The sequence below is a fragment of the Mustelus asterias genome, chromosome 17 (genome assembly GCF_964213995.1).
Source record: "Mustelus asterias chromosome 17, sMusAst1.hap1.1, whole genome shotgun sequence".
NCBI classification, from domain to species: domain Eukaryota; kingdom Metazoa; phylum Chordata; class Chondrichthyes; order Carcharhiniformes; family Triakidae; genus Mustelus; species Mustelus asterias.
Window position 1 is genome coordinate 50227003 of NC_135817.1, and position 25489 is coordinate 50252491.

Consider the following 25489-nt stretch of genomic DNA (forward strand, 5'->3'; position numbering starts at 1 on the left):
AGCTGTGAGGTGTAAGGAATGCTCACCCCAGCTCCATCTAGAAAACATTGGATGCTGTCAACGATTGATTGCCCCACTGTCTACAACCCCACAGTCACTGCCCTCAACCACCCACACTCCAGATTGTCCTCATATTTCACTAGACTTCCACCAGCAGTGATGGAATAATCAGAAATTCATATGTTCCTTGTCAGTCCAAAAATTGTCTGCAGCTCACCCTACTGCTGTGAATAAGATCTCATGGCCATTATCAGATCAATTCTAGTGCTCAGTTTTCATTGTTAGGCTGGCCTCTATATCCATCTGAGATGTGAATAATCTAGTTGAGAAGTTACAGTGTTGATCTCATTGGTTTATCGTCTCTAATTCAATCAGTTTAAAAGTTGGGAAATATGCAAGGTAACATCCCTATTTCTGGCCTTCTACAGGCTCATACATTTACAACTGTTTGCATTATTTCTATATCTATTTCATTTGTTTTTCTTATTTTGTTAGTGATTTATTTTCTAGTACTTCTCCTACCCAACTAACCTGCTGAGCTCATTGGCTTAGGGCGGCACAGTGGTTAGCACTGCTGCCTCAAAGCACCAGGGACCTGGGTCCGATTCCCAGCTTGGGTCACTGTCTGTGCAGATTCCGCACGTTCTCACCGTGTCTGCGTGGGTTTCCTCCGGGTGCTCCAGTTTCCTCCTGCAGTTCGAAAAAGGTGCTGGTTAGGTGCATTAGCCAGGCTAAATCCTCCCTCAGTGTACCCAAACAGGCACTGGAGTGTGGCGACATTGCAGTGTCAATGCAAGCCTACTTGTGACACTAATAAATAAACTTAAACTTGTATCTGGAACTTATGAGCCTTAAATGGAAAGAGAAACATTGGAGAAACATTATTTTGTAACTTAAAGTTTCTTTTGTAGCATTTGCCCAATTCATTGTGGTCTACACATCATTCCGTAAGGTTAATTTAAGAATAAATCTCTCTTTTAAGGTTTACGTCATTTGGCTGTACTGAAGTTGACGGGTGTGGGTATTGATGTTGGAGGAATTTTGGAACTCTATCCAATTAACGGTAAGAGTACGTTCATTATGACTAGATATATTTAAAAATACTTATGCTACTTTGAGAGGTGAAACTATATCTGGTGATGACAGCCAACAGGTTCCAGTATAAATATGGCACTATTCTTTAAGTAAATAATGCTTGTGCCCTGAGGAATGGCTTAAGAAGTGAGAGGCTTTGCAATATTACATGATCTCTTTTATTCTCCTTGTGAGTTTTTAATAAATGTTGTAGCAATGATTTATAACCTTCCTTTCGCAAATGTCTACCTGAAAGATGATCCTGTAGGAGTTCCTTCTTTATATAAAAAGGTATAATAAATCCAATTGAATCATAACCAATTTAAAATATCAACTACAATACAAGCAGCAGTTTTCGTATCATAAATTACCTTACAAGAAAGTGACTTGAAGTTGTGTTTCAGTAGTTGGTTCCTCCACATTGCGCTGGGAATGCGAGGTGGATGGGGGATGGGGAGTGGTGGAGGGGAATTGTTTTATGATGTGTATTAGACACAGTATTTCCTTTGACAGTGGAGAGATCACTCTTATCATCTACATTGCTTCAAAATTCTTATTTTTTTGTGTCTTTGATGAGTGATTACTTCTCTTTTTCACAGATTTCCTTTAGAAAACATGCTAGAAACAGTTTTTCTTTTTCCAAAGCGTGTCCTGAATTTTAGCCCTCCCCACCCCCACTCCCGGTATGTTTTGAGGCAGTGAGGGGGAAACGTGAAATCACAGGGATGGAATTCCCACTGGGATCTCGTCCACCCTGATCTGGAAGTAATTTTAGGCGGGTGGCGTTGGGGGGGGGGGGGGGGGGGGGGGGGGGGGCGCGTGGGGGGGACGTGGGGGGGATGGAGTGTGCGTGGAGAGGGAGGGATGCGGTTGCCCACCCTTGCTCCAACTAAAACCCATAAGTGGCCACTGGCAGGAGCTGAAGAGCTCGGGTGGGGTGGGGAGGGGTTTGAAAAATTTTGAATTTTAAATCTCGGATGAGAAGTCCCTCCCCTCCCTGGGGCCCCTGCCACTTACCTCGCCTCTATGTCCCGATACTTAGTTCCAGGCATTTTGTTGCTGTGCCTCTTCCGACCTACAAGTTCAGGCCAATTATTTCATTTAAACATTAACTTGTCACCTGAATAACTTACAGAACATCTCTGAATACTTGCCAAGCTTTGGAAAAACCTTTTTCTCTCTTCAGCTCCTTAGTACCTTTCTACACTCAGTAAGACGGAAGCTATAAGAGTTATGAGGAGAGACTGAGTAGAGAGGAGAGACTGAGTAGACTGGGGCTATACTCATTGGAATTCAGAAGCATGAGGGGAGATCTTATAGAAACATATAAGATTATGAAGGGAATAGATAAGATAGAAGCAGGGAAGTTGTTTCCACTGGCGGGTGAAACTAGAACGAGGGGGCATAGCCTCAAAATAAGGGGAAGCAGATTTAGGACTGAGTTGAGGAGGAACCTCTTCACACAAAGGGTTGTGAATCTATGGAATTCCCTGCCCAGTGAAGCAGTTGAGGCTACCTCATTGAATGTTTTTAAGGCAAGGATAGATAAATTTTTGAACAGTAAAGGAATTAAGGGTTATGGTGAGCGGGTGGGTAAGTCAAGCTGAGTCCGCAAAAAGATCAGCCACAATCTTATTGAATGGCAGAGTAGGCTCGAGGGGCCAGATGGCCTACTCCTGCTCCCAGTTCTTATGTTCTTATAATAGCTCTTTGGATAAATAAGTGCACAATCCAAACCTCAACTGAGGTGCAATGAATTCACCAAGTTTACATTCATTTTCTTCTGGGAAATATGGAACTACCATAATTATTATGAGAATTAATTTTTGCATTGCATTACCAATATAAATTTAAGATCATGCTAAATATAAATTCACATTTCAAATTACATATACAAGCCTTAACAACATAAAAAAGGTATAGAATACCAAAACTTGCATAATCACTATTAACGCACTACAAAATTTGTCTTGTGGTGAATAGAATATTCCTGGATAATGTCTACACATGTACAAATGTCAGTGTGCTACCTGCAGTAGAATAGTTTGGCAGAGTGGAGGTGGGGGTTAGGATTGGGGGAATGGGCAGAGCAGTTGGGCATGTGCAGGGCATTCAACTCTACAGCTGGGATACAGATCATTCAGAATCAGAGGTAACCAAGCAAAAGTTAGATGAGTCCTCCTAATAGGATATTGTTCTTGAGGATGATTCTGTATATGGCTGAATTAAGGTGAGAATTAATTACTGCTGCTGTTTTGCACATTCACTCTCTGTATGTAAAATTAAGCAACTTGGACAGTCTGCATCAGATGTGCTCTCTGAAACTGTTTCAATTCATCTTCAAAAAGCACACATGTATAAAAGACAATGCCCAGTTTAAATCACAAGAGTACCTTCCTGGGTTAGGTTGCTTGGTATGTAGATATTGGGCAGTGTGCCTTGCCCTTGAATATAAGTTTAGGTGGCCAATATCGCTGTGCGCAAGAGAATGTACAAGACAAAACTGAAACTTGTAATAATTGTGTACATCAACAGCATAATGAGTTAGTTATCCAATAATGAGTTGTACCAGTGGAATTGTAGGACATGGATTTGTGACTGTAAATCGCCACATGGTAATTTCCCAGTCTTTGCCAAGCTACGTGAGGGGCATAACCTACAGACATCAGCTAAGCTGCTCAGCCAGGTGGTTTACATATAGGATTGTGTCAACACTCACTGCCCTCACCCTTTTGGGTGGCACAGTGGATAGCACTGCTGCCTCATAATGCCAGGGATCAAGATTCAATTCCAGCCTCAGATGACTGTGTGTAGTTTGCACATTCTCCCTGAGTCTGCGTGGGTTTTCTCCATGTGCTCCGGTTTCCTTCCACAATCCAAAGATGTGCAGGTCAGGTGGATTGGCCATGGTAAATTGTCCCAAGATGTATAAGGGGAATAAGCAGGGTAAATATGTGGGGTTACGGTGATAGGGCCTGGGTATGATGCTCTGTTGGGGAGTCGGTGCAGACTCGATGGGCCAAATGGCCTGCACTGTAGGGATTCTTTGATTCACCTAGCAGGTTGTGGGTGACTGTTATTGACAGACACATATACCGGCTGAGTGACTCACACCTCAAGAAGCATTCAAAGAATATCCAGGAATGGGTCACCTTGGCTATCCATCTCGAAGAAATGGTGTGCAGCACAGAAAATCCAAGAAAGAAATTGCAAAATGGATGGGAATATATAAGTTCTATGCTTAAGAACCAACATTTAAATTGACTAATGTAAAAAATATGAAACCTTACAGATGAAGACAAAAAGCGAACAATGCTGACATAGAAATGTTATCTCTATATCGAAAAAGTATTGCATATTGCTTTCCCTTTTCCAGAAATATTATTGTTTTATTTTAGGTATCTAACCCCGTCAGTCTCTTATGTGGTTTGCAGTAGGATTCATAGTTTTCAAAATCAAAAAATGTTTGGTGGAATTGTGACAGGGATAGGCCCAAAAGTATTTAGTAGTGTTGTGAAAGCATTATTCCACTGTTGCATGTTTTGTCAATTAAAATGTGTCCCGTCCCTGTGGAGACATACATTTCACATCAATGTAGATATTGTCTCTTAATTTATGACATTGGATTTCTATTTTGTTTAAAAATACTTGCCGAAACTCCATGAGGAAATTTTTTTTGCTCAGATGTGGCAGATTTCAAAGTTTGGGTTTCTGTTATGATACTTCAAGTGCTGTCGAATTCTGCTGCATCAGACAAAATTCAAGAGTGTAGCAAATTTTAACTCAAAAGTCCGATGAGAGATGTGGTTTCTTCTGTTTCCCGTGTAACGAGATACTGGGTGAAGAAAGTGGTTCATGATGCTGTGTAGTTTTGCAATGCTTGCCTCAGCCAGTCAGTTCTAAGCTGGAGAATATGCACAACCAGGCAAGCTTGCGGAGGATATTTTTAAGAAAGTATACAAGGCTTCTTATTCTCAACAATGATATCCGAAATGCTGCATTGCCAGAATCACTAAAATAGTAGCAGATATGTCATAAAAATAAAATAAAAGGAAAAACAGGTACAGGATCGAAAGTCTGGCTTCTCAATCGTAGCTCCAACTATAGAGAAACTGGCAGAGCAAATTTAGACATGTGTGTGAAATTTATTTTGGGACACATCAAATGGAGGGAATAAAAAAGTAAATATTTTTACACTTTGACTGTATTAATATATTTGGCTGCATTTGAACTTTTGAATCTTTTTATATAGTATTCCTATTGCTACACAAAATAAATTATATGAATATCATTTAAACACTGGAGAAGTCCATTCCCAGTGCAGTATAAATGACCATTTTTTAATTATATAAGTACTATAAGATAGTAAATTTGTTTTGTAGTCAAATAATCTTTGGATTTGCCAGTGAAAACTTCATCTTTGGTAAAACACGGTAATTTAACAGTTAATTTGATACTTGTAGGAAGGATGTATTTATAAATGGCAATTTCACTGAATTTGTGTTTAAAATTAAGGAACTTTAAAAAACTTCTGTTTGATAAAACAAGTTTACTGACTTTGGTTGCTCTGTTGACAGGAAGCGCAACTGTTGATCGCGAGGATCTCTCCCAGTCCTTGGTAGAAGATATACGGAATTATTTCCAAGTGAGCCCGGAGTATTTCTCAATGTTACTGGTTGGGAAGGATGGAAATGTCAAGTCGTGGTACCCGACTCCAATGTGGAATATGGCCATCGTTTACGACCTTGTTGACTCCATGCAGCTGCGGCGCCAGGAAATGGCTATCCAACAGTCCTTGGGTATGCGTTGCCCAGAGGATGAATATGGATATGGTTACCATGGTTACCAAGATGGATATCAACAGGGTCACTACGGTGGATACCATTACAAAAAATAATAACATTACGGCATTTTGTGCAAAAACTGCAAACACCAAAGACGAAATTTTAACAGCAATCTAGAAATCACATTGGATACCAATTTGAGAATTTTGTTTTCATAATCACTGAAAGAAAGCTTCAGAAAATATTCTGCTACAGCTATCGAGAAAAATGTCAATTTTCAGTTATGTTTTGGAACTATCTAAAGACTAATCACTGAACGCTCTGCTGACCTTTTTTGGAAGCTATACTATAGTCAGCTCTTTTGAAAGAAAGTTTGTGTAGCTGACGCTTATCATGGAAAGTGTGCATATTCATAATTAGAAGTGCTTGTTTGATTTAGCATATTTATTGTATATCAAAGGGAGAAAGACTTGCATCAACGTTAAGGAACCAAATAGAATAGTCTCATCGTGTATACGTCAGACTCCAAAAGAAAATGTTCTTCCTCATTTACAGTATGCAAAGATGCATCTACCCTGCAACTAAAAAGCTAAAGGAGTTTAACAAGCATAAATCCAGTGTTAGTACCAGCTACTTAACATGATGTTGTGAAGTGCTGCAACAGAACACGTTTGAACAGTTACAAAGCAAAAGATGCAAGGCATTTCAAAAGTACATTTGAAATTAACTTCACGCTAGTTACAGAGATTACTCACTTGTTTTTATCTGACCAAGGAGGAACAAACAAATGCTGTGTACAATGAAGGTAACTGTGCTGTCAATTTGTAGAGTGATGGTGAGTGAAGTTTGAAGGGCTCTGCTAATGCTGCACCTCTGATCTTGCATTACATCTCACATGTATTTACAGAGGAAGATCTGAACAAAGCATGGGTGGATCAGTAATTTGGGTACAGCCTCCACTTCTGCAGATTAATACTGCACTTAGGCTGGCATTATAGATTCAACACAGAATGAGATCATGAGAGGGAAATTATTCACCATTTTTTTCAATTTATGGGGTTGGGCTGGAACATTAACTATTTCTAAAAATATAGATAAGTTACAATTAGTCCGAGCCAATAGTGATCTGTCAATGAACAGAGGAGGTGGTAGAGGCGGGTACAATTACAACGTTTAAAAAACATTTGGACAGGTATATGGATAAGAAAGGTTTAGAGGGATATGGGCCAAACACAGACAAATGGGGCGAGTTCAGTTTAGGAAACCTGGTCAGCATGGACGAGTTGGGCCGAAGGGCCAGTTTCAGTGCTGTATAACTTTATGACTCCAACATAATTAAATAGATTATTTGGTCCTTATAGTTTTGTTGTTCTGTGGGACCTGGCTATGCACACATTATTTGTTACATTTCCTACATTACAACAGTGACTACACTTAAAAGTGCTTAATTGGCTGTAAAGTGCTTTGCACAGTTCCGAGGTCACGAAACATGCCACGTTCATGCAAGTCTTTATTTGTGTGGACTGCTGCCAAGTTCTAGAAATGAGATGAAATGGACGAACATTTCTCATTAACAGTCAGAAAGGCATGGCTGAGGGTGTAAGGAGAGAGGTAAGTGTTTGTAAAGCTCAATAACGTTGTACACAATTTGTTGTGGTCCAACATTTCTAGTCACAGAGTGTTAGTCTTTAGAAAAGAAATAATTTTTAAAAAAATCTGGCATTGAATAAAACGGGGACTGCAGTTTACTTCATTGTTGGAAATGTACTGAGAAATTCCAGGGAGAGTATTTAGTAAGCCAGGATGTGTACTGTACTTCACAACCGGTGACCCTAGAGTTACTTAGAATTCAAATATGTATTAAGTTGTAGAAAATAAGCACTGCTTTCAGTTTTGTTTGTTACAGCATCCCACTAATTGAAAACCTGGCTGTAGTTTTAGCCACAATTTATCTTTTCCTTTCACTTGGTATCAATGTAATGTTCTGAAATGTAAAAAGATTCTGGATCATTTTTATTTGGGGAAGCAATAATAACACCAGCAATTTTCTGACTGAATAGTGCAATTATTTCATTGGAGTGGTACAGCAACACGGTTATGAAAGAAAATTCCTAATATTTAAAGAGATATTCACAGAAAAATAGAACATTGTAGAATTACGCAACAGACCCATCAACACCTGAGCAGGGAAAAGATTTTGGATGGAGATCATGGCCGGAATTCCCCCATCCCGCCTGCCACTGGAATTTTAGCAGGCGGGTTGCGGAGAATGTGAAAGGCCATTGATGGTCGGACGGGAATTTCCAGCTTTTAGAAGAGCGCGGCCGGAGAATTCCGCCCCATTTATCTGAAGGTCCTGTTAAAAGGTCACTTTTCAAAAGATTAACCATCATTTTTCCTCATAAGTACTTTATATTTCTAATATTTATAATTTCAGTTTCATCTTTGCTTCACTTCACAGTTGCTGTTGGTTCAACCTACCTGAACGTAAATACTGTCCTCTCAACCTTCTCATCAGGACAAACTGCTGTTCCTTACAATAAGCATTACACCAGTCTAACTGCATAAATATTTAAGCTACTTTGCACCTTAACATCTATTAAATAAAAAATTTGCAATGCACAAAGTAAAAGACACCGATCGGACAATAAACACAAGTTTGTTTTTGGTTTGGATGTTGAATTTCTCCTTCGTTGCCCAAGGGGCATGAACGTCCATGGTCCCCATATCTTGCAGCACAGAATTGCTCCCCAACCCTTTCGTCAGGTTGAACCTGGCAGAGGAAGTCCTTGGTTTGATCACCGGTACGACTTAGCTGTTGTCAACCAGAACAGCAGATATAGTCCAGCTGTGTGTGACCCAGGATATCCAAGTTTCTTGATATCTACGCACTTCCTCATTAGAATAGTGGTTAGTACTCCTAGCCTGTCACGCACGCAGGAGACTCCCCGATGGGGAGTTTGTCACAATTTTACTCTCAAGCGTGCAGTGAGAATGTGGAAGGGAACGTAGTCATTTGGTAAGAGGTGAAACAAGACTCCCACTCTCTACTGGCGATGTGGGGATAAAACGTTTCATCTGCAGAAATTAACCTGCGGTAAATATGCCTACCCTGTCAAGAGAAAGAGGAAGTATAACCGGATGCTCAGACCAAAAGGAGAAACACAACTGGTACAGGCTACATGAGGTAATTGATGGTCTGATTCAAGAACGGATTCTGCAAAGGGGTCATCCAGAAACTCAGGCGTTCCACAATGACTTTCGCCAGCACTGTATAAACTACCGGTGTAACTATACAACAAATAAAGCTATGGTTTGGAAAAAATTAAATGTAAAAAAAAAACCCTGCTGGATGGTAACATGTCTGCCCTTGAGTTGAGGGCTGGATTCAGTTCAGTTATGACACCTTCTGCAATCAGATGTTTTCCCCTACGCAGTGTGAATGGGCAATCTGTACCTGTGGAACTTTATAGCATCATGTTAACACCTGCAAAAAGATATGTCGCTTCTCAGCCTTTGGGCTAAATGTCAAGTGTAGGATCAAGCATGAGATCACATGTAATGCCTGTCCTTCTCAGCTTGGAACTAGTACATCCCTCTGGTGGGGACCATGAATTGGATTCACTTTGAATTTGAATTGTTTTTTGGAGCAAACAGAAAGAATGATTAAGAGCTTACCTTGTCCACCCTGCATATTGGCTTTGTAACTTAAAGAAAGGATTTTTTTAAAATTAAGTGGAGAAAACAGATGCAAAGGGCCAAAAGTAACTAATACAAGTTTTGACTACTTAAAGGTAAGATTTTCAGTTAATCATTTCTGTATTGAAAATATTCCATCTTCCCACTTCCTCATCCTACAGAAACAATATAGTGGTGTCAAAACACAATTTTCTTGGAGCTTCTCCAGATTGAGAACATAATTTGGTTGAAGATCTGCAAAGGTTTGAAGTATATATCCGGGGTTTCACCAATCTTACATGAAGTTATAGCAACCTCCTTCACTTTTGTCTGTCTCGTGGTGCTGTCTCCCCCTTAGTGTCAGGGGGATTAGCAAGGTAAATACGTGGGGTTACGAGGATAGGGCCTGGGTGGGATTGTTGTCAATGCAGGCTCGATGGGCCGAATGACCTCCTTTTGCACTGTTGGGATTCTATGATTTTCAACTTCCAGCCGGGAGTCAAAATGTGTCAGCTGCTTGTCATGGAAACTGTTGAAATCCATGGATAAAACCCAGGAGGCTCAAAGGATAGGTGGCCAATCCGCACTGATGGTTTTACACCAGGGTAGCATGTTGATAATCTGTCTCATTGTATATCCATTGAACAATACTGCACTGCAAGACTCACAATGTGGCATCAACATTTTGTCGCATAAGGTTTCTTTTAAAGTTAGTACAATTCTCCAATTCACCCAAGAATCAATTCAGACACTGAAAGAGTTTGAGTTTAGCTAACACACTATACAACCACACAAATAAATTTGAAAGAATAAGGGACACACTTCAAATCGTCTGTGCTTTAAATCAGATTCTTACCATCTATTTATGAAATTTAAGGCAAATAATTAATCTAAGTTGAATCAAGGTTATTTCCTTGGGGGTTAGCAATGGTACTGTAGTCTTGATCATAAAGTACTTTGAAATAGTTTCCAACTTTTATACACACAAATTAATCTAGTGTACTGCCTGTGTGTGTCACCCCTGTTCTGGACTTATGCTGCAAATTCCATATCCGCCTGAGATGCTTTTCCATTCTCTCACTTTAATGTCCTTGTCAATCAGACTGGAGTTTCTATCCTTGAGTTATACAGGCTCTTTCATATCGGTGCTTAATTGAAACTTCTTCACACTAATGCAAAAATTACATATATAGACAGGCACTTTCAGCAGTTGCTATATTTTACGGGTATAGCTCTTTGCAAACAATGTTTTTTTTAAATATGTATAGAAATTCACAGGCCATTGTCCTGACAGCTAAGCTGGTACCAATTGTTCAGCAAGTGTTTCAATTCAGCAGTCTGCAGCACTTTGTACTACTGTCCATCATGGAGCATTTCATGCAGGCAAAACTCTCTCATTCAAAGCTTTGCCTGCAATCAGGAAGTGCAATCTGACCATCTGCTGCCTAATGGGAATTCTAATACCAAATCATAATCCGATTCCAAATTGAAGACAGATGTCGGGTTCTGATGCCCATTTTAGAAGTCAAACATTGAATCAACTCTGACAAATGAAACTTTGCCTTGAAATTGTGCACTGTTTCTTTAATTTGCAATAAATTCGAAGTGGCTGGCCAGTTGAATTAATTTTACTTATGCAGAACATGAGGAGAACTTTAAGAAAGGACCAACTTTAAGGAAGGAAAAACCTACAACGACGGTACCATTACTGGAATGAAGGAAGATCTGGCCGTAGAGTCCTGAAATTAAGTATATAAACAGTGACAATATTTAAAGAGGTGATTGAAGAAGGAGATCTTTAAAAATTCTTTCAGTGGATGTGGGCACCGCTGGCAAGGCCAGCTTTTGTTGTCCATCCATAATTGCCCTTGAACTCACTTGTTTTGCTAGGCCATTTCAGAGGCAGTTAAGAGTCATTGCAGTGGATCTGAAGTCACATGTAGGCCAGACCAGGTAAGGGTGGAAGATTTCCTTCCCTAAAGGACATTCGTGAATCAGTTGGATTTTTACAACATGATAGTTTCACCATTTCAGAGGCTAGCTTTATATCCCAGATTTTATTAACTGAATTTGTTGAATTGAGTTAATTGCTTTGAATCCATGGCCCCTGGTCATTCTGTGGAGATGCCGGCGTTGGACTGGGGTAAACACAGTAAGAAGTTTAACAACACCAGGTTAAAGTCCAACAGGTTTATTTGGTAGCAAAAGCCACACAAGCTTTCGGAGCTCCGAAAGCTTGTGTGGCTTTTGCTACCAAATAAACCTGTTGGACTTTAACCTGGTCATTCACCCAGGCCTCTGCTTTACTAGTCCAGTGACATTACCACCAAGCCACTATCTCCCCTAAGATTAATTTAATTTACTTTCTTAACTTTTGGGTCTTTGCTTCTTACCATAAAAATGCATTGCCCTGATGGCCAGAATGTGCACGTTTGATGATTGTCACATGGTCAGCAGAGAATAAATGCACTTGACTGATTCCAAGGTTAGAGAATTTTATAGGATCCCTACAGTGCAGAAGAGGCAATTCGGCCCATCAAGTCTTCACCGACTCTCTGGTAGAGTATCTTACCCAGGCCTTCTCCCCCAGCCTCAGCCTATCCCTGTAACCCCAGGCATTTGCCATGGTTGATCCATCTGACCTACACATCTTTGGACACTAAGGAGCAATTTAGCATGGCCAATCCACCTAATCTGCACATCTTTGGACTGTGGGAGGAAACCACAGCACCCGGAGGAAACCCACGCAGACGCAGGGAGAAAGTGCAAACTCCACACAGTCACCCAAGGCCGGAATTGAACCCAGGTCCCTGGAGCTGTGAGGCAGCAGTGGTAACCACTGTACTGCTGTGCCACCCCGGTAGTCAATGCAGGAGAACTTCAGAAGCAGTCAGAAAATAGTGGAAAATCAAAGGACAGAATTTTTAACTGTGAAGGAGAGGCAGGTTTGGATGTGTTTGAAGAGTTAAATCCCCTAATAATGCAATCGGATAGAAATCCTGATATAATTTCACCCGGGTGAATTTGTACGGGAGAGGGGAAACTCCCCTGGAGTTGTCAGGAAGGTAATCAGATTCTGAAAACAATAAATTAAATGTACCTTCAACTCTACTTTCTGGTTTTAACAGTCACCCAACCCATTCCCCGTGCTGTCAGCAACTCGCCAAGATCATCCAGGCAAATGCACAACAGAGTGCTTCATCATTCACACTAACTTGCGGAAGGCTCTGATTAGTCAAACTGAAGAGCTCTTGCAATGCCCAAGTGGGAGGCTGCTGCTCACAGCATCCCTTCTCAGAGAGTGCCTTCACTGCTTGGCAGGTGATTGCCAAATTCCTGTTATTACCTGGCTTACACTTCACTCACCTTCAGCTGCACTTCCCTGCTGCCAGCTTTCTCTATGTCATGGGAGCAGCTAATCATAGAATACCTACAGTGCAGAGAGAGGCCATTCAGCCCACCAAGCCTGCACTGACAACAATCCCACTCAGACCCCACCCCCGTAACACCATGTATTTACCCTGTTAATCCCGCTGACACTAAGGGGTAATATAGCATAGCCAATCAGCCTAACCTGCACATCTTTGGACTGTGGGAGGAATGCAGCTTAACCTTGTATCTCTGACAAAAAAACACAAGGAGAAGAAACCCCAACACCATCAGCACCAGAGGCAGCAGGAGCAACTCTGGTTCCCTGAACCAGCTGGTTCCTCTTCAGCCACGTGCTACCCCACAGGGAAAAGGGGTTCGGACACCGAGATCCATGGAGGCTAGACCCCCACTCAGAGCCCAAAGGTAAAAGATCAGCTCCCTCGACATGTTTGAGCATCGGTGCTTTACAAGGCCTATGTTTTCATGCTGACATCTTCAGTCTCTTTCACTGTGGAGTAAGTGGACATGCATTGACTGTGGCCATCGTTCCCTGGGCCTCTGCTTCCCCCCCAACTGCATGATCTCTTTTTCTGCAAAGAAAGAAAACAAGGGGTTATGAGTGTTAGAAATTGCTTAGTGTGGATGGCAGGTAGGACATTTTCAGAGGCTGACTGTGAAGCACATGTGCAAGAGGCAATTCGGATGGGGGCGAGTGTGAGTGTTGGCTGTTTAGGTGATGATTTGGGAAAGTGCCTGGGGAGAGGGGAATGAGTGCAGTCGTAAGGTGTGTTGGTCTGGGCAGAGCTGTGCAGGAGAATGTTGGGACAGTCAGAGAATGGGGCTCGCACCTGAACATATTGGTCACTCACCTTAACCCCCACCTTCCGGAGGTCCTAGATCCTCTTGGTGCTCTGTCACCAGGTTGGAGGGACCAGATCTTTGCTTCTGACTTCCTCAGCCACTTCCATCCACACTTGCCCGGTTGGTTCCTGTCATAGGGAAAGATCGCCTTACTGCGGTTCCTCAAATCGCACAGCAGGACCTCCGGGTAAAAGGGACACACCTGGGGAGCAACATTCCCAAGATTCATCGCCGAGTCAGTTTCGCAAGCTCCTCCATTGGAAGACTGCCCGGAAATATCAGAGGAAGGTAAGTAGGTATTTTTTGGTCTGTTCGGGGTCGGAAATTGAATCATTCAGGCCATTACCAAACAAGATTTGACAATGAGCCACAGAAAGTGATATTAGGCCAGATAAACAAAAGCTGGCTCAAAGAGGCAGCCTTTAAGGAGTATCTTAAATGAAGAAAGGTAAAGAGGCAGAAAAGTTTAGGGTCCCTACAGTCAAAACCACAAAAAACAATGATGGAGTGATTAAAAGTGGGGCTGGGCAAGAGGCCAGAATTGGAGGAGTGCAGATATCTCAAGGGACTGTACAGCTGGGGCTGGCTACAAAGATAGGGAGGGCTGAGGACCACTGAGGGGTTTGAGACCAAGAATGAGAACTATAAGATTGAGCTGGTGTAGGGTCAGAAAGCACAAGAGTGAGAGGTGAGCAGGGCTTGATGTGTTAGGATATGGACACAGTAAGAAGTCTCACAACACCAGGTTAAAGTCCAACAGGCTTATTTGGTATCATGAGCTTTCGGAGCACTATTTCTTCATCAGGTGAGACTTTAATCTGGTGTTGTGAGACTTCTTACTATGCCCACCCCAGTCCAACGCCGGCATCTCCACATCATGTTAGGATATGAGCAGCAAAGTTTTGGATGAATTTAAATTTATGGGGCTGGGAGATAGGGGGCCAGCCAGGTGTATGTTGGGATAGTCAAGTCTCGAGAAACAAAGGTGTGGATGAGGGTTTCTGCAGCAGATGAGCTGAGGCAGTGATGGAGTTGGATGATATCATGGAGCAGAAAGTAGGTGGTCTTAGTGATGGTGGCTTTGCAATCCTCCAGGGTCATAGATAACACCAAGGTTGTGAATGGTCTGGTTGAATCTTGAGACGATTGCCAGGGAGAGGAGTGAAGTTGGTAACCAGGGAAGGCAGTCTGTGATGGGGACTGAAGACAATAACCTTGGCCATCCGAATATTTAGTTATTCTGCTCACCCAGTATGGGATGTCAGGCAGTCTAACAAAGGAGAGAAAGACGAGCAGTCAAGATGGCGTTTAGTGAATTTGTTTTTGGATTCTGTCGCCAAGGGACAGCATGTAGGTGAGGAAGTAGAAAGTGGCTAAGGATAGATCCTCAGGGCCACCAGAAGGAAAGAGAAACCAATGTCAATGATTCTGTAGCCAGGACTGGATAAGAAAGAATGGTACCAGGTGAGTTCAGTGCCATAAAGGGAAGGCATTGAAGAAAGATATGGTGCTGAGAGAAACTTTATCTTTAGTGAGGAGCTGAAGGGAATCAGCATTAGTAGAGAAATGGTTTTGGGGAAATTGATGGGATTGAAGATGGAGAAATCTCCAGGTCCTGATAATCTTCATCCCAGAGTACTTAAAGAAGTGGCCCTGGAAATAGTAGATCCATTTGGTTTTTTAAAATTTTCTTTCTGAAACAACCCTGTTAGAATTTTATAAGTTTCTATGAGATCCCCTCTCACTCTTCTAAATGCCAGTGAATACAATCCTAACCAATTTAATAAAATTTTATAAAATAATTTTCCAAAATTCTTTGGATTCTGTACTGCTTCCTACAGATTGGAGGGTAGCTAATGTAATCCCATGATTCCAAAAGGGAGGTAGAGGGAAAACAGGGAACTATAGGCCAGTGGGCCAAACGTCAGGACTGGGGAAGTTGCTGGAGTCCATTACCAAGGATTTCATAACTCGGCATTTGGAAGGCAGTGGTATATCAGACAAAGTCAGCATTCTTCCATTGGTGGAAGGAAAAGGAAAATGATGCTTAACGAATCTATTGGAATTCTTTGAGGATGTAACTACTAACGTTGACCGAGGAGAACCAGTGGATGTGGTTTATTTAGACTTTAAGGCTTTCAACAAGGTTTCACATGACAGACTACTATGTAAAGTTAAAGCACATTGAATTGCAGGTAATGTCTTGAGATGGATAGAAAGATGATTAGCAGATAGGAAGCAAAGAGTTGGCATAAATGGGTCTTTTTCTGATTGGCAGTCAGTGACTAGTGAGGTTCTACAGGTATTTGTGCTAGGATCCCTGTTCACATTATGTGTTAATGATTTGGAAGAGGGAACTAAATATATTATCTCCAAATTTGCAGATGATACAAAGTTGAGTGGGTGAGTTGTGAGAAGGATGCAGATATGCTTCAGCATGATTTAGACGGGCTGAGTGTGTGGGCATGTGCATAGCAGATGCAATATAATGTGGAGAAATGTGAGGTTATCCATTTTGTAGCAATAATAGGAAGACAGATTGTTACTTGAATGGGTGTAATTTGAGAGAGGTGAATACTCAACGAGACCTTGGAGTCCTTGTGCATCAGTCGCTGAAAGTAAGCACACAGGTACAGCAGGCAGTAAAGAAGGAAAATGGTATGTTGGCCTTCATAGTGAGAGGATTTGAGTATAGGGATAGGGATGTTTTGCTGCAATTGTAAAGTGTTGGCGAGGGCACACCTGGAGTTGTGTGCAGTTTTGGTGAACTTATCTGAGGAAGGACTTCCTTGCTATAGCGGGAGTACAGCAAAGATTTACCAGGCTGATTCCTAGGATGGCAGGTCTGTTATACGAGGATAGACTAAGTTAGTTAGGATTATATTCACTGGCATTTAGAAGAGTGAGAGGGGATCTCATAGAAACTTATAAAATTCTAACAGGGTTGTTTCAGAAAGAATGTTCCCGATGGTGGGTGGGTGAGTCCAGAACTAGGGGTCATAGTTTGAGGATAAGGGGTAAACTTTTTAGAACTGAGGTGAGGAGAAATTTCTCCACCCAGAGGATGGTGAATGTGTGGAATTCAGAACCACAGAAAGTAGTTGAGGCCAATACATCTGATTTCAAGAAGAAATTGGACATAGCTCTTGGGTCTAAAGGGATCAAAGGAAAGGGGGGATCAGGGTATTGAATTCGATGATCAGCCATGATTAAAATGAATGGTGGAGCAGGCTCGAAGGGCCAGATGGCCTACTCCTGCTTCTAGTTTCTGTGTTTCTAACCATGTCAAAGGTTGCAGCCAGGTCAAGGATGATAGTTTAAAATAGTTGCAGACAAAAAGAATATAATTTATGACTTTGATAAGAATCTTTTCAGATCTGTGGCAGGAACAGAAACCTGATTGGTAAGATTCAGACATAGAATTCTGGAAAGATAGGTATGGATTCAAGCAGTGCTTTCTGACTGCTGACTAGTGGCTACTTTGCAGCGACTGACTAGGAACAGCATGAAAGGGGCATGTTGAAAATAACAGGAAGGGCTACAACAATATTGAATTATTTTGATGCAATGAACATTTTCAGCTATCCTACACGTAGAAAGGTCCCACAAAATGAATGATCAGTTAATCGGTTATGATTGAGTTCACCAATGGAAGAATGTAGCCTTGGGCACCAAACTAATTCATTGAATAGTGCCAGATAATCTTTACTATCAGTCTGAACCACTCAGCTGCGACAGTTTAACACATCATCTGAAAGACCAAGGTGTAATATACTTTTTATATTGCACTGATATTAGGCTGAGGGAATGGTATTTGAACCTTTACTTTCTGACTCAGAATATCTAACATCCAACGGAGCGAGTTAAAGCCAGGAAATGTGGTATTCAGAAAATGCCATGTTGATGTTTCACTTTATGGAAAATCTAAGGTGTGGTTGATGGAAAACGTCCACTGGTTTGACAGGTCGTGAAACAAAGATGGAGTTAATTATTTCCTCTCCCATCAGACTTCACTGTTCATGTCTGGCAACTGGTTCAGAGTGTTTTCAGGCTTTACCTGGTTTACAATTGCATCGTCTTATTTAATTTTATGCTAGGTCACAGTGTGTTTTGAATACATAAGGCAGAACCTCAAAAGGATGTTACCAAAGCTTGCATTGCATCGAGAGTGTTTAAAGCATGGAAAAAATACCACCTACCATTATTGAAACTGGCTCCATTAGTCTACTTTTAATGGTAATGTGTTTTGTGACAAAGAAGGGCAAGAAATAAAGGACATGGGGAGTGAGCAGGCCGGTGACATCAGCTCTGTGGTTTCACCAGCACAGAATAATGAGACTAATATCCATTTCTGTGCTTTAACGTTCTAGCGCAGCGACCTTCAGATATATCCTGGGGCTGTGGGTGTAAGGTGCAGGACTACTGAGAGCTTTTGTGCAGAAAGCAGCACTCCTGCTCTGCCATAATACAAAGGAGGAGATAGGAAAAATATTTTCTATCGTTCCAGTGTCATCCATTAGCCCCATTAAGGGCCAATGGTTGGGCTGCTGTGGAACAGGCATGCTGTATGCTCTGTCTCATTTTTCCCAAGCACTTTACGACAAGGTTGTGAAAGCAGCACAGAACACTTCTACGCATCATTAAATTGATCCAGTGCATTTTTCCAGGCAGGGGTGGCTAAAAGCTGCACCAATTTAGCAGCAGCAATACCATGGACACAGATAAGGCTCGGGATCTTCTGCGCAGAAATTGCTTTTATGTCCAAACCACGGATACAAAGCATTCCAATGTCTCATCAGGGTGAGTGCAATATAGAAAAGTTTAGAAACATAGAGAATAGCAATAGGCCATCGAAGCAATAGGCTTCGAGCTTGCCCCACCATTCAATATCATGGCTGATCCTCTACCTCAACCCCAAACTCCAGTTCTCTCATAATACCCCTTTAGTGCCTAGAAATATAGATTAGTTTTCTACAGAACAAATTAAGCCACTGCAGAAATAGCATTTAGTGCCACCTACTGGGTTTTAGAAGTATTACAATTCACAACCAATAAATCTTTTAAACGAATTTTGTCAATGTCACCTGAAGTTCATGGGTTTCCAAGGACTCAGGGTGATGACTATGAACCTCACCAAAAATCAAAATCTATCCTTTTATTCCTTGCCACCTGCTGCCTCTGAAGGCCTGTAAAGTATGAGCTCCCACCCCTCAACATGACAATCCTAGAAACTATAACATAAAGCTGGGACCTGGCATTTCTGGGTCTTGCCCCAATTGCTGCCAATGAAGTTTATCCAATCAACATTTCTGGCTGATGATGGCCGCAAATACATTAACCTTGTCTTCTGCACTCGTGTGCTTGATTCTACCGCCAAGTTCCAGTTGAGGATGATGATGCTCATGGAGTTTCCTGCTCTTGTCAGTTCCCAAAATAGTTCACCACCTTCTACTAGCATCGGGTATGATAATAAAACTTTCACACAATCAAAAAGCAAAAACACTAAATTTGAAATAACAGAAAATGCTGGAAATACTCAGCATCAATGGAGAAAAATAGTTAATATTTCAGGTCAATGACCTTTTTCTAACTAGATGCTGCCCATCTTATTGAGTACTTCCAGCGTTTTCTGTTTTTACTTTACATGATTTGTTGGTTGTGGGATTGCTTAGTTTTGTCTACAGCAATGCTACTTCCAATGTTGAGTATACATATAATCCTGCATTGCAGTTTCACCAGATTAGTACCTCATTTTCGGGAATGCTCAGTGCTGCTCCTGCACTCCTCATTGACCAACAGTTGATCATGTGGCTTGATAAGGGCAGCACGATGGCTAGTACTGCTGCCTCCCAGCAGCAGGAACCGGAGTTAGATTCCCGGCTTGGGTCACTGTCTGTGCAGAATCTGCATGTTCTCCCCATGTCTGCATGGGTTTCCTGCGGGTGCTCCGGTTTCCTCCCACAGTCTGAAAGACGTGCTGGTTAGGTGCATTGGCTATGTTAAATTTTCCCTCAATGTACCCGAACAGGCGCCGGACTGTGGCGACTGGGGGATTTTCACTGCAACTTCATTGCAGTGTTAATGTAAACCTACTTGTGACGCAAATAAATAAACTTCTAAGGGAGAGGTTAAGGGTATGGTAGATTGTACTGGTATACTATTCTATTGCTGGTGCAGAACGCAAGGGCTGCTGGATCATTTCCTATTCAGTCCCATATAGCAGAGCGGCTGTGACACATGGCTCAGAGTGAGGTTGCAGTGTAAATGGGAGAAAAGTCAATTCCAACACCAGGCTTTTGGAAGAGAGAAAGAATTCCAAGTAAAAAAATTGAACATCACAATTAAATACAGACGGCAAATCATGTAAATTTAATCATTTTATTACAAAATAAGTCATTTAAGAAATGTTAGAAAACTTATCTTGAATCCTGCTTATTTAAATTTTTGGGGAAAGTAAAATGACTGCCAAAAGGATTTGAGAAACAAAATGCCAAACAATTTGATAGTCTGCACTTCATTTTCTTTTTAACTTTTTGCCTTCCAGACTGATTTCTGTTGATTTGTTCCCATGTAAAATGCTTATGTCATTTCATGCTGCAAGTACAAACAGAAAGACTGAAATGACAACCACAAGAACTACAAGCAGCAGTAGGCCATTTGGCCCTTCGATCCTGCTTCACCATTCAGTGATAATGGCTGGTCTGATTGTGGCCTTAGCTCCACTTTGACTCTCTAATTCTAAAACTGTGTCATCTCATTCTAGCTCCTCCCCAAAGGGAAACATCCTCTCAACATCTACCCTGTCAAGTCCCCTCAGGATCTTATATGTTGCAATAAGATTACCTCCCTTCTTCTAAACTCCAATGACTATAGCCCCAACATAATAGACGAATCATAGAATCCCTACAGTACAGAAGGAGGCCAATTAGCCCATCGAATCTGTACTGATCACAATCCCACTCAGGCCCTATTCCCATGCATTTACCCTGCTAATCCCCCGACACTAGGGTCAATTTAGCATGGCCAATCAACCTAACCGCACATCTTCGGACTGTGGGACGAAACCGGAGCACTCAGAGGAAACCCACGCAGACACAAGGAGAACGTCCAAACTCCGCACAGACAGTGACCCGGGGCCGGAATTGAACCTGGGACCCTGGCGCTGTGAGGCAGCAGTGCTAACCACTGCTCAACATACTCAATCTTTCCTAAGATAACCCCTTCAACCCAGAAATCAGTCAAGTGAACCTTCTCCAAACTGCTTCCAACGCAACTGTATCCTTCCTTAAGGAGACCAAAATTGTACACAGTACATCAGATGCGATCTAAGGACCAGTGCAGCTGCAGCAACACTTCCCTGCTTTTATACTCTATTCCCTTCACAAAATGCCAACATTCCATTTACCTTCCTAATCCTTACTGAACCTACATGCTACCTTTCCGTGATTTAAACAGGAAGACCAAACCCAAGGTACCATAACATGTATTTTGCACAGGTGTTACGGTATGGAATTAGGAAAGTCCAGAATGAGTGCTCCCTCCAAAATGATGTCAATTAAACATCTGTATAATGTGAGGTGTTCATTGCACACTACACCGTTTTAGCATCTTTTTCTGTATAAAAGAAACCTATTATTGCAGATAATTCACTGAAGATTCCAAACTCCTGACCTGCTGTTCTACACTAACTCTGTCGCACATGTAGTCTGGAGAGAGAAAGAGTAACATTGAGGTCTTTTTCCCCAGATGCTGCCAGACCTGCTGAGTATTTCCAGCATTAACACTGGGGGCCGATTCTAGAGCAGCAGGATGGGAGAATCTCACGGCTGGGCACGTGCAAGATTCACGCATGCATTCCCGCTGCGTGTGCATCTCCCAGCACTGGATTTCCAGCGCCATCAGATCCACGCTGGAAACCGGCGGGAAGACAGGTAAGTAATTTAACTCTTTATTTACATCTAATTGTAATTAGCAAGATGTCTACGTGCCCGCTAGCCTTCGCCGCTACCCCCCCCCCCCCCCCCCCCCCTCACCCCCCCTCACCCCACCCCGCCCTCGTGCCAGAGTGTTTCACTCCAGCAGGGATTACGGTAGCTTCCCACTTTCGGGGAACTAGCAGCCCGACCTCGCTGGAGTGAAGGGGGGGCAATCGGGGCTCCCCCGGGGGTTGGGTGGCGGTGCCCCCTGGACATGGGGGGGGGGGGGGGGGGGCAGCACTGCAGGAGTCCCAGGCTGGCCAGCGATCCAGCTGGCCAGTAAACGGGAGGCTTTCAGTATGCACAGAGGTCCGTTGGTTTCAGCCTCCTGGGTGGGAATAGGCCGTGCCCCATGAAATCTAATGATATTCATGCTGATGGCCTCTGCATTGCACAGAGTGTGGGAGATTCTAGTGTGAACTCCCACTGAAAGAAACAGCACGAATTACTCCAGTTTTCCAGCGAATTCAACATTTTGAATTTTTTCGGGAGAATTCCGCCCAGAATTTCAGGTTTCTCAGTCCAAATCTATTCAGAAGCTGTTGGGTTTGTGTGGTGTCAGCTTTGCTGTTTCACTTGCTTGATATGAAAGTAGTGGAAACATCCATTCCGCCTCTTTCAGGCACCATGTCCTTGGCAGCTTCCCTTGGATTGATCCATGATTAAACTTGGCAAAACATTGCAGTGGTTTACCGTTGCCTTCTACAGTATGGCTGACCAGGAAACTTGCCTGCTCTTTACTGCCTGCCATCAGGCATATTGGAAGAATTTAATCTGATAATCAACCTGTTTGGCCATGTTATGTACATGGCCTGAAGTGTGGTAGGGATGCTATCTCTGCGCCACAAGATCTCTCCCTCCACAGCTTTTCAGTCAGTAAAAAAGTACTGTTCACACAAATCAATTCACAGCTCCTTGTAAAAATAAGCATTACAAATGTAAATTCACATAGTATTCACTAAAAATTACCAACAGCATCAACCGAAAGAATTTATAGGAACATACTCAAAGCACTCTCATCAAGTCATTTAATTTTAATATAAAATCCATTTAAGCTTTGAATTAGGTTTGCTTGTACTTATTAAATGCACTTACTTTTAAGTTTACTTTTCATCTTCAATTTAGTCCAGTTAATATTTCATATAAAACATTCCAGAACTACTCAATACAGTGGCACATTGCATTAACAAATAAACAAACACTGCATTCTTCCAATAAACTCAAGGATTGTATCACCTGATTTCACAAATATTTAATAGTATTAGAACTGACCTACATTAGAAAGGCTATCGACAAAAAAGACCAAGATGAGGAGAATGGAATGGACATTGTACTCCACAGAATCTTCGAGCAGTATATTTGCACAATCAAGTACATCTTTTTCAATGTAATTTCAAAGAGTCAGATAAAGTACTGGCTCTCCAGGTTTAGTTCAATCATTCTTTCATGATTTATTTAAAGTTTAGGTATTGTTCAAATGATTATTACAATGAAATAACAAGAAATGCTATTTATTTTACATGATGGAATAAGAACCATAGTATAGAGGATATATAATGGCTGAGATTTTGTATCACCACTCACTGCTGTTATGGAGTAAATCTTGCAGCATTTCCTGGTGTCAGTACAGGAGCAGCAAAAGACCAACTACATCAGTTTCATCAAACCGTATCTTGCCAAGAGACAAGTACACAGAGGATGTGAAGTTATGGTTCTTGCCACTAGTTATCAATTGAACACAACAGAGTGTTCAGACTTGCACATTCAGATTTCAGAAAATTTTAAACATGGTAAATTTTAATTAATACTGATCATTTTTGATCATTGAAGACTTTAAAAATCAAGTATTTTCTTTTATCTTATCTTTCTCTCTCTGAAACCTATATTTCTTTCCCTTATTTTATTTTGCCTTCTCTACATAATCTTACATTTAATTTGTAAAAATACTTGGTGGTTTAAGCTTTATGTGTCTCATTAAGGATTCTTCATTATGATTGGTTGAAGAGGCTTGGTGCTGCTTACCCTGCTCCTACAGGATACAGGTCCTTTATAAAGGGGGAACACTGTAACCTTAAGTTGCCGCTCAAAAGTCCACAAAAGGACTGAGGCGTAAGCTAAATGGAGAATGAGCATCATTTCTTTAGTCCTGGCTGCAGAGCCTGAATCAAGGTAATTCAATTGTGTGATTTTTACGAGTTAGTCCAACCTACAGCCAAATTAGTGATTGCTGGGCTATTATAGTGACCAGGCTGGTAAAGCACAATGTTATCCATTTGGTCTCTTGAGGCTGAAAGTTCCTAGAAAGGGTTAACAATGTGGACATAGAGGCTTATTTGCATTTCCTGAACAATGCATCAATGAAATTAAGTACCAATTCACATTTTATGAAAATGATTCATTTGTGAAGTTAAACTTAAAAATCTTTCAGAAGGAATCTTCTTCTGTTTCAGAATCTGTGTTTGGTTTAGTCAATCTCTCCAGCTCCTCACCATCCTAAAAATTGAACAAGGGGAAAAAGAAATTTTAAAAACTCTTTTCTAGATTAAATTGATTTAAGAGCTTTTGTAACTGTGTTTACCTTCAGTCACCACACACACTACATGTGTCCTGGTATATATAGCAGAAAATGCTGGAAATATTTAGTTCTGACAGCATATGTGCAAAAGGTCATTGACCTGAAAGCTTAACATTGTTCCTCTCTCCAGAAATGTTGCCAGGCTTGCTGAGTATTTCCAACATTTTCTGTTTCGTTCAGACTTTCACCATCTGCAGAATTTCACTTTTCAATATTAAAAGTATCATGCTTAATTCCGGTAACATTTTCCCCCATCACATTTATTGATGCTTATAACCCCTGCAATTTACCATGAGCAATGCCCAAAAAAAAAATTTGATCATTGATCCATCAACCCAGGCAAGATCACTTGTCTCCAGTAACTTCAGTTGACATATGAAGTTTTGGTTGTCACATGATGAGTTAGCAACATGTGAACTTCCAGTTCAAGTAGTGAATCTGGGGATAGATCAGGAATTGTGTCAGAACTAATGGGATGCAGTGGTGGGGGATGGAGAGGAATTTGGCATTATTTTGTTTAGATGAACTAAGGTGGTCAAATGGCTTTCCTCATTAGTAATCTTGTGATCATCTGCTGAAGCATCTCACACTGAGAATGGGAATAAGGACTTTAAAAAAAATAATTCAAACAAATAAGACAGTGAACAACTCCTCCTTTACCTTTGTAAATTATTTCTAAACTTAAATTTTTGGAAAGGCGACGGCCTAGTGGTATTATCGCTAGACTATTAATCCAGAAACTCAGCTAATGTTCTGGGGAGCCGGGTTTGAATCCCACTACAACAGATGGTGGAATTTAAATTCAATAAAAGATATCTGGATTTAAGAATCTACTGAGGACCATGAAACCATTGCCGATTGTCGGTAAAAACCCATCTGGTTCACTAATGTCCTTTAGAAAGGGAAATCTGCCATCCTTACCTGGTCAGGCCTACATTTGACTCCAGAGCCACAGCAATGTGGTTGACTCTCAACTACCCTGCAACTAGGGATGGGCAATAAATGCTGGCCTGCCAGCAACGCCCATGTCCCATGAATGAATAAAATAAAGCTGGCTTTTAAATTTGAGCAGATTAACAGCATGCCATTCTTCAAGGTAATTACTTATTGTTTGGGTATCTTGCAGTGAATGCAACTTAACTTGATTTTGAAATGAAGCACAAACTTTC

General features: G+C 41.5%; 2 protein-coding genes and 1 pseudogene across 7 annotated transcripts in view; 2 read left to right on the forward strand and 1 right to left on the reverse strand.

The window, feature by feature from the left end:
- ccdc80 (coiled-coil domain containing 80) overlaps positions 1-7911 on the forward strand; it is a 46270-nt gene extending 38359 nt beyond the window's left edge. The window contains exons 6-7 of the mRNA XM_078232620.1: positions 983-1063; positions 5652-7911. Coding sequence (XP_078088746.1) covers positions 983-1063; positions 5652-5971 — 401 coding nt within the window. The 3' untranslated portion in view covers positions 5972-7911. The remainder of the gene's footprint in view (positions 1-982; positions 1064-5651) is intronic.
- A 941-nt stretch (positions 7912-8852) lies between these two features.
- Positions 8853-9136, forward strand: LOC144506065 (large ribosomal subunit protein eL37-like; annotated as a pseudogene).
- Positions 9137-20137: 11001 nt separating this feature from the next.
- slc35a5 (solute carrier family 35 member A5) overlaps positions 20138-25489 on the reverse strand; it is a 39346-nt gene continuing 33994 nt past the window's right edge. For all 6 annotated transcript variants that reach the window (XM_078232621.1, XM_078232625.1, XM_078232624.1 and 3 more), the window contains one exon: positions 20138-24238. In XM_078232621.1, the coding sequence (XP_078088747.1) occupies positions 24170-24238 (69 nt within the window). In that variant the 3' untranslated portion in view covers positions 20138-24169. The remainder of the gene's footprint in view (positions 24239-25489) is intronic.